This window comes from Sciurus vulgaris, assembly GCF_902686455.1.
Source record: "Sciurus vulgaris genome assembly, chromosome: 7".
Classification (NCBI taxonomy): domain Eukaryota; kingdom Metazoa; phylum Chordata; class Mammalia; order Rodentia; family Sciuridae; genus Sciurus; species Sciurus vulgaris.
Genome location: NC_136467.1, coordinates 48,169,181 through 48,184,076, shown reverse-complemented (window position 1 = coordinate 48,184,076; position 14,896 = coordinate 48,169,181). Strand labels below are relative to the sequence as shown.

Below are 14,896 nucleotides of genomic sequence, written 5' to 3'. Positions count from 1 at the left end.
AGGGTGATCAACCTTCCCTGTTTGCTTAGGACATGGAATATTCAGTGCACACCTGTCTATTTCAGGTTATTTGAACATTAGTAACTGTGAGGTAAGGAGAATAGGTGCTAGCAGTGTTAATTTACCACCAAGGAAAATGAGGCTGAGAAATGTATTTGCTTTTTTAAAAAAAATTCAAAGTAAAGCTCTATTTAAAACAACAACAACAACAAAAACTGTGGCCAAGATCTTAAAAAACAGATGTGTGGTATTACAGGTTCTAGGGCTCAAAGAAGTAAATGGATAGATTTGGTCCTGCCCTCACAGAACTGTAAAGGGTGGCAGAAAAATATACCTTGAACAAGTGATTATTAGACATTATAAAGGATATCATGGGGGTAATGGTGTTAAGGGGGTTAAGAACATTTCTCATAGAAAATGATGTTTGAGGAAAGAACTAGAAACAAGTTGAGAGTTTGAAAGAGGAGGAGAGTAGGGAAAGAGGGAGAAAGAGGAGTCCAGACAGATGGAATAGGCATAAGTCAGGGGTTCTCAGTCTCAGTAATATGGATATTTTGGTCCAGATAGTTCTGTTTGAGAGTAATGTCCTGTATATTGTAGAATGCTTAATAGCATCACACACGTCTGGCCTCTACGCTCCAGATTCTAGTAGCAGCTCCTTTCCTCCACTGCGACAACCAAAAATGTTTCTGACATTGCCAAATGTCAACTGCTGGCATATGTGAGGGGAAAGAAAGAGGAGTGTCATGTTGTAATAAATAAATAAAAGAAATTCAGGATGACTAGTGTAGGAGGAGATGGAGAACAGAGCTGTATATCAAGTAGGCGATGGATGATGAACAGTTTTATCAGGTAATGGACTCTAGATCGGAAGAAACTGAAGGGGAAAGAAATCATCAGACTTGTATGATATAAAAATCTCATTATGGCTGTGATATGAATAATCAATTAGAAGAGTATGAAAGGAAGCCAGTGGATCCATTAGTGGCTATATGAATGCACTGAGTAAGATAAAATCAGAATTAAGAAAATAGCTTAAGGATGGAGAAAAATGACTAATTTTAGTTAGGAAATGGAATAAAAAAAAACTAGGTAAACAATTAGAAAGATAATGGATTCAGTTTGGAACTTGTTATTTGATAAGCTTGTGAAACATCAAGTGGAAATTCGAAGTGGGAGGTTGGGGATATACATGTGGAAAGAGAATTTAGAAATAGACGTTGATAGTGATTGAAGCCATAATAATGGATAAGAAAACTGAGGGAGAAAACTAATGAGAAGCGGTTACTGGAAGAGAGTTCTGGAAAGTGATTAAGAGTAAGAGGTAGAGGGTTAGCAAGATGACCAAGAAGAATCAGAGAGGCAAGAAGCAATTCAGGAGAGGGTAGTGTAGTGTCATAGATGCCAGAGAAATGAATTCTTACAACAGAAGGGAACGCTTACTACTATTAAACAGTGCTAAAAGGTCATTGAGATAAGGGCTGGAAAGGACCTGTGGACTTAGCTAAGTGGAGATAATTAATGACTTCAAGAGGAGCCTTTTCCTGTGGTGGATTCATTGGTTTGAGAAATGAGTGCGAAGTGGTACTCAAGTGGTAGAAAATTTAGTGAAGTTCAGTTTGATAGTTAAAAGAGGAGTCAGAAAAGAGTTTGGAAAGATGATTAAAGCAATGATCTAATGTTGATTAAAGAGATCCAGAAAAGAACATAGACTGAAGATGTGAATGAGGGGAAAGTTGGGAGCAAGGACCTTTGAGGAGGTGGTAGGAAAGAACTACAGGGTAAAGGAATTGGCCCCAGAAAGTGGGAAAGGTGAATTCAAATGCAAACAAATTTGCAGATTTCATGTCAGGAAGTCGAAGAAGCTTGGGTGGTTTTGGATTTCTTTCAGAAGTAATAGGGTTAGATCATCTGCTCTCTGTGAAAATTGTGGAGAAAAAATAAAAGTTTGAAGAGTCTTTGTAGAAAAGTCCCAGCTATTCTCAGGAAGAATTCTTAATGAGAATGTAGCCCTAATACCCTAGGGTACCCATTGTATGCAAGGAACCAACCCTAATGAATGTGGAATGGTAGCATCTACTCATATTTGGGAGAATTGAGAAAATGGACCCTCAAATCATTTTCAATAGCACTTCATGTTCTTTTAGATCTTCTTTTAAGAGAGGTAGGAACATTCTTTGTGGAAAACAAGAAAGTTAAGAAATTGTAAAATTTAACTGGTAGGAGCCAGCAGAAATGTAAAAAAAATTAGGAGCAGTCAAAATAAGAGAAACATACTACCTGTTTGAAAAAAAAATACAGGTATTAAAGAAAAATTAAAATGCAAATATATACCATGTGCCTGACTAGAAATGGTCGCTATTATAAATATGCCCATTCTTCCTCAATTAGTTTAGACACTTAGCATTCTAAAAAATTTGGACGATTAGTTTTTGGAAATGATCAAAAAGGTTATAATCCTGATCTAGAAGAATGTACAGGAAGTAATAGTTACAGAAATGCAAGCAAGAGTCAAAAGAGGACTTGTTTAGTAGATATCAAAACATGATACTATGGTACTGACTCAACTATAGATACAACAAATCTGCAGCAGAGATTAAAGACCCTAGCACATATATGGATTTAGTACATGATCAATGGGGCATTAAACCAAAAAATGGGAAAAAATATTTTTCAGTGAGTTGCTTCAAGTCCTTGCTGAAGGAAGGTGGAATACTAAATGAATAAAATTCCTCAGGGCATACTGCTATGAAAATGGACTATTTTGGGAAAAAAATTCTTCACACATTATATAAATTTCATATAAACTCTTAAATGTAAAATGAATATTTAGAAAGAATATGTGTATCTACCTCATTTAAGAAGAGGGCAGTTTACTTTTTAAACATGAAAACAGTATAAGAAATTTCAAAGGAGAAAGAGAAGCACCAAAATTGAAAAATTTTTTACATTCGAGGTATCATACGCAAAATTTGAAGTCAAAGGAAAATCTGGGGAAAATATCTTCAAGAAATATGACAATATCTCTACTACATGAATAAATCTTATAATTTATAAGAAAAATACAAAGACCATATTAAATAGTAAAAGAAATGAAAAAGACAATTCACATAAGAAAAAGTTAATATATGCATGGAAACTGAAGAGTTAAAGAAATAAAAATTAAAATTATATTCTTTATAAAGTTATCAAGTATTTAGAAATTGTTGTGAAGCTATGGTGAATGTATGATGAGACAAATTCATATGTTTCTGGTGAGGGTAGAATGAACTTTCTGAAAAACAGTTGGAATATCTGTATTAAGAGTCTTTTAAAAAGTTATACCATTTCTCCTACTCATTCTATTTTTGAATGAATTCCACATAAAGAAATAAAATAGAATTTGCACATAACATATGAGCAAAATGGTTATTGACTTCAGAGAATATATGTAACAAAAGACTAATAATAAAGGAAATGTTACATTATTTATAATACTAATATGACCCTCTTTTCATGAGGTAGAGAAATATTAATTATGAAAAAGACAAGACATAAAAGCAAATATATGATCTCAATTATGTAAAACAAGACTGAATATTTATAAATCATATATATATGAGAATTAACATCTATAACTGTGATATACAATATGGCAGCCGCTAGTGACGTTAATTAAATAAAATTAAAAATTAAAAATTTCAGTCACATCAGTTATATTTCAAGTGCTTAAAAGTTACATGCAGCTAGTGGCAACTATACTGCACAGTACAGATATATAGGACATTTCCATTATTAAAATGTTTTATTGAGCACCACTGTTCTAGAATACATAAAGAATTCAAATCAATAATGAAATTACAACCCACTAGAAATAAGCAAAATACGTAAGCAGACAATTCACACAGTAAATAAGTGACTAATTGTGCTGGTGTTCGTGGCATCGATTCTGGTTGGTTTGTGTCCATAACACACAGTCAGTAAATATTTTGAATAGCAAAAATAAATAAAAGTTGATCAATATAAATATTAATCAGTGGAAAGCAAATGAAAGCCATATTGTGTGATTTTCAGTTATTGGATCAGTAACAATTAAAAAGTCTTAAGATATATTGTTGGTAAGGATGTGGAACAAAGGAAACTTCATAAACAGAAGGGAAGTGAGGTTGAAGGTGCATACACTTTAGGACCGAACTCATAGAAACCGTGCCAGTACTCGAGATGTGTGGGGATGTCCATTTCAACATTGTTAGACAGCAGAATGATGAAAGATAATTTAAATAATGATACAATGGGAAAACGAATGCTTATATATATGTATAAACATATATACATATATAAATATACACACACACACAATGGAATGCTGTAGTGCTTTGGAAATGAGTGAACTGTATTTATAAGAATCAATTATCAATTTAGGTCATCTCAGACCTAAAGTTGAGTAAAAAATGCACGTTGAATATAGGATACATACTCAATGGCACCAGTTTTAAAGTGATAGTGTATATGAAGAACATTTTCATAAGAGGTAATTTTTAAAGGTTTGAATAGGAATCATTGAAACCAAATCCAGAACATCAAGTATCACTTGTGTGGAGGGGAGGGAAAACAGGAAAGGCTAAAAAGGCTGCTTTCATATTGGAAATATCTCATGTCTTAATCAGGATGGTAAGTACATTCTGTAGACCATTTTGTTTTTTTAAGTTTTGAATAGTTCCTAACATAAAAGCAAACAAGCCAAATGATAAAAAGCTATAAAAATTGGGAAGAGGATGGTAAGAGCAGTTTTTGTGGCAGTATGAATTTTAATTGTTTAAAATTTTTTATTTGTAAATGCAGTGGTTTACATTGGAGAAATGTTGTATAGAATGTCTCAGAATCCTTTAATACCTAGGAATCAAATAAACCTAGTTCTAATACATCATCCTGATCAAAGAAACTTTGCTTTTTCTGGGAATCTTCCAGTATGGGCCACATTTTTGTTTTATTTAGTTAGAGTGATGAAGTTGTCATTATTAGAGAATAAGTCCCTTGATTTCAGACATTTCAACCAGGAAATTTCTCTGATAGCCTGAGTTTCCTTCTTAACATCAACCATTCTTGGCCAGTTGAACAGCTTTGTACCAAGATCAATATCAGATCCTCCCTCCTTGGGATATGCTTCTCAAATATTTGTAGACTGTTATCATGCTTTCCTTTGTCATCACTTAGCTAGGCTGAGCTGCCTGACTCCTTTAATCTTTCCTCATAAATCAGACCCTCTTAGCTTCTAATCATATTTGTCTCTTCTATAGGTCCCTCCTTATTTTCCCTCAGAAATAAGATTCTTAATAATTCACCTAAGAGTACCCAAGTCATCAGTTGAGAAAGAAAAAATAAAACAAAACAAATCCTAATCTCAGGATGTAATAGCAAACGTATTAGTGGAATTAAAATGAACATATGTTACTTTTTGTAGATGACCAGTCCTTCCTTTCTTTTTGTGTTACACAGTCTGTAATAACATATCACTGTTTGATTTATGTGACGTTTATCATCTTTGTAGACAATTGTTAACATAGTCAAAGACTTACTTCTTAAGGTTTTCCTTGGGCTTTTTTTTTTTTTTTTGCCTCTTGTTGATGTTCCACAGATTACTAGCTTAGATTACACAAAAATAAGAATTTTTAAAATATCAAACTGACACACACATTATAATGTGTGCTTCTCAATACATTTCCTTAGCATGTTAATGATTTTTATTTTTTCAGGGGGGATGCATTATTTGTAACACCCCCATTATATACACATACATACACATATGTATATAGTTTTTAAAATAACCATGAGAAGAAAACTCAAGACCTGCCGTACAGCTTAAAAGAAAGAAGTCTGTCCACTCACCCCCAGTTATTTTCTCTTCCCTACTTAACAAATGTTACCACTCTCCAGAATATAGCATTGCTCTTTCCTTTGTTTTCTCTAAAATTCATCACTTTTGAATATATGCCTAAACAATGTATTGGTTTAAATAAAAACCAGTTTTAGCTACATAAAAATAGATTTTTTTATGGCTTTCTTTATTCACTTGATATTAGGGTTTGTGATTTTTCAATGCTAATATATGAAGTACTAGTCCTTTATTTGCATTGCTGTATAATATTCCCTTATGAAAACATTGCAATGCATTTGTTCATTCCATTATTGATGAGATTTTTGTACTTGCAAAAGTGTTGATATGAGTATTCTCCAGGTACATATGGTCAGGAATAGAATTCCAGATTCTAGTATATTCTCATTTCTAACTTTACTAGTTAAGTCTAGTTGTATTCCAAAGTTGTATTAATTTAAGTCTCTCCAGAAGTGTGTGAGCATTCTTTTCACACTTCATTCTTACACATTGTATTGAATGACTTTTTTAAGTTTTGCCAGTCCTGTGGGTGTAAAATGATGTCTGGTTTTCATCTGAAAATTATTTCTAATGATCAATGGGTTTGACAATCTTTTTGGATTTGAATTGGTCTTTGTGCGAAATGCTTGTTCAGATCACAATTTTCTATTTTGTAGTTTGATTCTTAGGAGTTCTTTATATAATTTGAATACAAATACACTACAGATTATGGGTGATGTTATGCTCCCTAGTGGCAGCATAACAACACTTTATAGCCTTTCAATGAAGATACATTTTTATTTTATAGTGCTATTTGTACTTTTTAAATTCATGTATATTTCAAGATCACGAAACATTTTCATAAAGTCTTTTGAAAGTATAAATTAATTCTTAATGTTTAAATCATTTCCTCTATAATTGATTTTCTCTAAAAATCTTTTATTGTGGTAAAATGCATATATCATAAAATGTACTACTGTCTTGACTTTTTAAGTCTATAGCTCCACTACAGTATTAAGTATATTTGTGTTGTGCAACTCTCACCACCATCTACCCCAGAGCTCTCATTGCAAAACTAAAATGCTATATACATTAAGTAGCTCTTCGTCTCTCCTTTCCCTAGTCCCTGACAACCACCATTCCACTATCTCTGATTTTTACTATTTTACGCGCCTCATACAAGTGTAATTATACAGTTCTGTCTTTTTTGACCTGCTTATTTCACCTTGCATAGTGTTCTCCATATTGTAACATATATCAGAATTTCCTTTCCTTTTAAGGCTAATAGCCCATCTTATGTAGATACTATATATTGCTTATTCTTTATTGATGGAAACATGAATTGCTTCCATATTTGAACTATCTTGAGATTCTTTTTTGTTTATTTATTTATTTATTTTTATTGTAAACAAATGGGATACATGTTGTTTCTCTGTTTGTACATGGCGTAAAGGCATACCATTTGTGCCTCCATGAACATGCGTGTACAAATTCTCTGAACCCTGCTTTCAATCATTTTGGGTACACACCTAGAAGTAGAATTACTGGATCATATAGTAATTCTATTTTTAATTTTTTGAGGAAACTTTTTCCTGTTTTGCACAGCAGGTATATCATTTTACATTCCCACCACCGATGCACAAGAATTCTCCCCATCCTTGCCAACCCTTATTTTCTGTATGTGTGGGTGTATGTAAGGTGGTATCTTGTGGCTTTGATTTGCATTTTCCTAATGATTAGTAACAACGAGCATATCTTCATGTGTTTATTAGCCATTCATGTATCTTCTTTGGAGGAATGCATATCAAGTTCTTTGTCCATTTATGAATTGAGATGTTTGTTTTGTTTGTTAAATTGTAGGAGTTCTTTATATATTCTGGACATTAACTTCTTATCAACCATGATTTGCAGATGTTTTCTCCCATTCCAGAGGACACCTTTTCATTGTGTTTATAGTATTATTTATTTATTTATTATCTATCTATCTTTTATGTGGTCTTGGGGATTGAACCCAGCATCTTGAACATGCTGAGCAATCACTCTACCTCTGAACTACATCCTCATCCCTTTTTATATTGCATTTTGATGCACACAAATTTTTCATTTTTATTAAGTTCAATTTTGTATCTTTTTTCTTTCATTGCCTGTGTTTTGTGTCATATCCTAGAAATTGTTTCCAAATTCAATGTCAGTGAATATTTTATCATATTTCCTTCTAAGATTTTTATAGTTTTAGCTTTTAATTTTAGATTTTTTAATTCATTTTGAGTTAATTTCTGTAGATAGTGTTAGAGAAGGGTCTCATCTCACTTCCTTCTTTTGCATGTGGATATCCAGTTTTGGGGGATCCTTTATTGAAGAGTTCCCCTTGGAATGGCCATGGTACCCCTATAGAAAATAATTTGACTACACATATGGGGGTTTGTTTTGGGCTTCTTAGTTCTATTCCATCTTTATGACTGTACTACACTTTTTGATTATTATAGCTTTGCAGTTTTTTTCTGATGATTCAGATATAAAAAGATATACTTTATTATTAATTCTAAAGCAAGCTTTTTGTAACAAAAATTGTAGTAAGCTTTGAAGTGTGAATCCTCTGGCTCTGCTTTTCCTTTTCAAGACCTTTTGGCTATTTAGGGTCCCTTGAGATTCCATATGAATTTTAGGATTTTTTTTTTTTTATTTCTGAAAAAATGTCACTGGAATTTTACATTGAACCTATAGATCACATTGGGTATATTGATATCTTAACAATATTAAATCCTCCAATTCATGAACATTGAATGACTTTCCATTTATGTCTTTAATTTCTTCTAGTACTGTTTTTGTAGTTTTCATTGTACAAGGATTCTACCCTTGGTTAAGTCAATTTCTAAGTATTTTACTTTTTTATGCTATTGTAAGTGGAATTCTTTCCTTGATTTTCTTTTCAGATTGTTGATATTGTATAGAAATTTATTTTTGTATGCTGACTCTTAATCCCTTCTTGCCAAATTAGTTTAATAAACTTGTTCTAACAAGTTTGTGTCTGTGTGCGTGTGTGTAAATTTTTTGGGTTGTATATGTATAAGATCATATAATCTGTGAACAGTGATGATTTTACTTCTTTCTTTCCAATTTGGGTGTCTTTTCTTTTCTGTCCTTTCTTTTCTTGCCTTATTGCTCTGGTTAGGATTTCCATTATGATGTACTACAAGTGGCAGAAAGCCTTGTCTTATTCCTGATCTTAGAAGAAAAGCTCTCAGTTTTTCACCATTGAGTATGATGTTTACAATGGGCTGTTTATACATGTCTTTTGTTATATTGGGTAGCTTGCTTCTATTCCTAGCTTTTTGTGTGTTTTTGTTATGAAAAAGTGTTGGATTTTATCCAGTTTGCTTTCAGCATCATTGAAATGATAATGTATTTTATTTTTTCCTTCATTCTGTTAATGTGGTGTATTACATTTATAAATTTCCATATCCAAATCCATCCCTGTATTATAGGCATAAGTCCTACTTAGTCCTGGTGTATTAATCTATTTAGTATGCTGCTGAGTTTGGTTTGCTAGTGTTTTATTATTTTTTGCATGAAAATTTATTAGGGATTTTGTGGTTTTCTTTTTTTGTAGTGTATTTGTCTAGCTTTAGTATCAGGGCAATACTGGACTCATGGAATGAATACGAAGTGCTTCCTCCTCTTTGATTTTTTTGGAAAACTTCCAAAACTATTTACATTTGTTCTTTAAGTGCTTGGTAGAATTTATCAGTGAGGTCATCAAATCCAGAGCTTTTCTTTATGGTTTTCATCACTGTGTTAGTATCCTTACTAATTATGGGTCTATGCAGGTTTTCTATTTCTTCAAGATTCAGTATTGATAGGTTTTGTGTTTCTAGGAATTTGTCCATTTCATTTGTGTTATCCAATTCTTTGGCCAACAAGTTGGTCTTGGTGCTCTCTCATAATTCTTTTAATTTAACCAGTAGTAATCTATCCATTTTTATTTATGATTTTAGTAACTTTTTAAGTTAGTTTTGCTAAAGAATTGTCAAGTTTTTTATTTTATTTTATTTTATTTTTGCTGGGGATCAAATGCAGGGTCTCACACTGATATTTTTTTTTCCCATAGAAGTAATTGTTGGTTTCATTGATTTTCTTTATCACTTTTGTATTCTATATCTCTCCTCTACTCTTTATTTTCCCTTTATTTTGTTCATTTTAGGTTTAGTTTGTTGTTTTTGTTTAATTCTTTAAGTCACAATGTTAGGTTGTTGGTTTGAGATCTTTCTTACTTTATAAGGTGAGCATTTGTAGACATAAATGTTCTTATTGGCACTATTTTCTTTACATCCTGTAAGTTTTGGTATGTTGTGCTTCTATTTTCATTTGCTTCTAAGAATTTTTTATTTCACTTATGATTTCTTCCTTCATTTATTAGATGTGAGTGGATGTGTTGTTTAACTTTCTACAAATTCGTAAATTTTCAGTATTGTTGTTGATTTTTAACCTCATTCTCTGATGGTTACAGAAGACACTTTGTATATTATTGCTCTTTTAAAATTAATCGAGACTTAATATGTGACCTCATTTATATTTTATCTTGGAAAATGTCCCATATGCCCTTAAAAAAGACTTGTATTCTGTTGTTGTTGGGTACTCTATATGTTCGTTCAATCTTACTAGTTACTGCTCTTCTGCCTTATGGTTCTATCCATTGTTGAAGTTGTAGCATTTAAATCAACAGAAATTACTGTACCTGTCAATTTTTGCTTCATTTATTTTGAGCATCTGTTATAAAATACATAAATATTTATAATTATATTTTTGACTGTGTTGAGCTTTTATTGCTACATTCTGTCCTTTTAACTTTACCATTGAGTAGATACTTGCTGTGAAATTTGACAGATAATTTTGTGTAATGGTTTAATTATTTTTGTAAAATAAAGTAAGTTTTTCTCAATTTCTGAGCGAGAGAGAGAAATAATGAATGAAAGTTGAATTTTAAGCAACTCTGTTATGCATCAGTTGAGATGATTACATATTATACAACATTTCCTTGTTGATATTTTGTTTGATACTGTTGCAAGCATGGTGATGTGATTGATGGACAGTTTTTCACTTTCTATCTCCATCTAGTTTTGGCACATGTGCTTTTAAGCTAATTGGGAATTGGTCCTATTTTTTTTTTTTGTTATCTGAAAAAATTATTTTAAGCTTGAGATTATCTATTTTTTTGCTGGGGATTAAATGCAGGGTCTCACACTGATATTTTTTTTTTTCCCATAGAAGTAATTGTTGGTTTCATTGATTTTCTTTATCACTTTTGTATTCTCTATCTCTCCTCTACTCTTTATTTTCCCTTTATTTTGTTTCCCTTTATTTTGTTTGCTGATTTTTTTAAAAAAATACTTAGTTGTGGATGGATCTTTATTTTTTTTAATTTATGTACAGTGCTGAGAATCAAACCCAGTGCCTCAAGTGTGTGAGGCAAGCACTCTTACCACTGAGCCACAACCCCAGCCCAGTTTGCTGAATTCTTGATAAAACTTGTTAAATCCTTTAGGCCTTTTTTCTTTCTTTTAAGGAAAGATTTTTAATTGCTAATTAGATTTCTTTAGCCAAAAATGAGACTATTGTTCCTAATAAATTTAACATAGTACTATGTATTATTGGATTTTTTGTTTGTTTACATTTTTATTTTTTTCCCTATCTCACCAATTACATCTTGGGATGAATAAACATGATTTTTTGCCCAAGAGAAAATGTATAAGAAAAAGTATAAACTTTTATAAAATTAGAATTTTAAGTGCATTTTTATCATGTTTATACATTAAACATTAGATTTATATTTTTTTCCTACCTTTCCTATCTTAAAAATTAGATTGTTTATTTTCTTTTACTCTATTATTTTTTCTCATTGAGTGACAGTATTCATTCTTTGACAGTTCAGTGATAAATAATGCTCATATGTAGCAAACCAAAAGCAGGGAAAGTCTTTGAAATGTATTTTGAATTATTAAGACAGATTAAATAGAATGGCTTGAGATTATTATATTAGTTTATGATTATATTTATGTCATAGTTCTTAGTAATTAAAAATTATTTTATCAGAATAACTCTTCATCATACCTGAAAATAGAGGTTAAGGCTAAAAATTGTAACCTAATTTTAAAGAAATGGTTTTCTACTACATTTTTAATACAAGGTTTGTTTAAAAGCTTCTGTCATATCTGTCAATATGAAATCAGAGCTCTAAATCTGGGATTTAAGGACTCAAAATCCCTCCCAACTTTTTTCTGCTCAACCAGGATAAGTCTACAAAGTCCTACAAAGGCTGGGAATGATATGACAGTGTGGGTGGGGACCCATCTTGTGTCAGTAATAAGTCCTTTTCTAATAAACATGCTTATTATGACATAGATGAACACAAAATGCCCCCAATAAAAGTGCACAAACTGGGAAAGAACAAAAATTTATCCTTGTCAGGAGTACTTTACTTCCTTTATAATATTCACAATTTTATTCTTTGCTCATACTTTTGATTGTGATACAGTTTGGTGAAGTTTTGTTTATGGAGCTAAGACAGTCAGTGAGTGTCCTGGAGCACCATGATGATGCTCCAGTTCTGTCATGAATATGCATTCAGTTTTTGTGTAGGTTTCTTGCAGGTATATCAGCACTGCAGATTTTATATTATTGATTTGTAATTTTTTTCTGAATTTCTAAAAACTGGTAGAGGCATGTGTTCTCTAAAACATGTCAAAGAACAGCAAATATCTGCACGTAGGGTAGGGAAATGTTGAAGTGGGGAAGTTCAGTTTCCTAATTTGGAAATTGGAAGACTTAGGTGTCAACCAGTCAAAATTCTACTGTAATTACTTAATTACCTCTGAAACTGAGTGAGCCCTCTTACTTCTCATCATCCCATTTACATAACTCTATAAATGAAGAGGTTGGATGTGGCCATTTCTGATCCTTTTGTAGTTAATATAATTTTAGTCTCTCCTTTAGTGTCAAAGGCAGATCATCTAAAATATGCAAATAACAAATGCGAACTCAAATTAAATCTCTTTAAAGTTGTGAAATGGTACAATCATAAAAATGAGAAATTACACTCCATTTATGTATGATTTATCAAAATGTATAAATGCATCCTACTCTCATGTATAACTAATTAGAACAATTAAAAAATTAAAAAAAATAAAATTTATTTTATGAAGTACAACATAGTAAGTTCAATTTTAAAAAGTTGTAAAATTAGCAGATATTCAAACCTAATGTCCAAAGTAGTAATAAAAATATTCTATGAAACTATTTAAGATTTAGAAGCAAGTTAACTGACATGTCTAGTTTATTCAGTTGCACAGTCTAAATAATTTGCCAAAGTTTCCTTGTTTATGATGGTTTTCAGGGTAATGAAGAATAAAAATTTATGGGCTTCTAGTTTTATTAGAGTTGTATTTTGGATCCATACAGTTAATAGCGATTTCTTTCTTTTTACTTTTTCTGTAGGGTGGTTTCACTCGTAAATATTCACTTAGTTCAAAAACAGGAACGCTTCTTCCAGAATTCCCCAGCGCTCAACACCTTGTGTACCAGGGATGCATTTCGAAGGACAAGGTATCAATTGGAGATACTTCTGTATTGATTTTCTGATATGTAGGTTCCATATCTCAATTTGCTAGGAGTCTCATGACACTTGCAGGAAGCAGTCAGAAATCTGCATAATCAAACAGAATTGATTGATTTATAGGAGAGACAAATGTTTACTAGCATTGATTAAACACTTTCCAATTAATTATTTACTATTTCTATGATAGTATGTAATCAGAAGTGGTAAAATAAACCCTAAAAGGCTGAAGATTAGTTTTGGCTTAAAACCCTACGTTGAAGAAGAAAATACTAAATCGTGCCTATAATATGCAGTTTTTTTCAATAATATGATTTATGTTTTCAATGAACTCCACTTTATTTCAATAATCATTAAGTATTTCTCCAGGACAGAATCTGTTCCTAGTGAGATATACTACACAAGATGACACAAAGACTCCTTTAAATTCTAAAATTCTGTGTTCCCCTACATTTTTAATTCTTTTAAAAGTTAAAGAAAAAACATCTTCATTGGATTCAGTTTACAACTAATCTCAATATGACTTTTCAATGCTTATGTAGTAAAGTGTAAGGCTAAATTCTCTTTTATTTCTGCACTTCCAGAGTTAATTATTCAGAGCCTAATTGTCTGTTGAAGAGCAGGAACCATTGTTAAATCAGAGTGTAATGATTTCTACGTGTTTCTTTCAGTTAAAGATCATTCTTTTTATTAGCTTTTGAGGAAAACATCTTTCACAGCATGTTCAGTCAATTTATATTTTTTCGGGTGCAAAAATAGAGGGATATGAATAATGTCCAAACATTAATTTAAGAGTGGGATTTTTGTAGAAATAGCAAATAAAAATATCATATATATTTAAAAAAATTGATATATAAGTAGAGATGCAGAGTAGCTGGTAGAGTTAGTCGTGATAACAAACATACTCTGCCAACGGAGAATAGGCAGAGTATTGAAGGTGATTCTGAGATGCTAAATTCATGTGTTTCTGAAGCATGTCCACTTCCTTCTCTGCTCTACTCCTGTCACATTCTCAGAGTTATCACAATTTTTAAACATACACATATAGTGTGTAATATTATGACTTCATATTTGAGAAATGGACAGAAAATGCTAATGTGTGGCAGTTTGTGGTGAAAACTGTGGCACTCCATGGACCTCAGTTCTTTGAGGGCGTATTGTTAGGTCTTTGTGGAGAGGATTGCTTATGTGCAAACATATCATGAACATGTTTACTGTGCAAATATGTTTGGTGAGAGAAAGAGGAAGAGGGAGGGCAACTATCAAAGAAAAATGGAGAGGCAAAAAACTTACTCCAATAGTTTATTTCATTTTCTCTGCCAGCCTCCAAGGAATTCCTTACTTCTTACCTTGAAAGACTGGTGAAACACTTGTCGCTTCAGGTACCAAGTGCTTTATGACCCCTGGTTTATAAATTCATTGCTAGTGGACTCTCT

The 14,896-nt window shown here is 31.9% G+C and overlaps 1 protein-coding gene across 1 annotated transcript in view; it reads left to right on the top strand.

Annotated features, from left to right (window-relative positions):
* Nucleotides 1-14,896, top strand: part of RFX6 (regulatory factor X6) — a gene marked incomplete at its 3' end in the record, with an annotated part of 51,867 nt that overhangs the window by 18,350 nt on the left and 18,621 nt on the right. Inside the window, exon 7 of the mRNA XM_079146279.1 lies at nt 13,343-13,450. Coding sequence (XP_079002405.1) covers nt 13,343-13,450 — 108 coding nt within the window. The remainder of the gene's footprint in view (nt 1-13,342; nt 13,451-14,896) is intronic.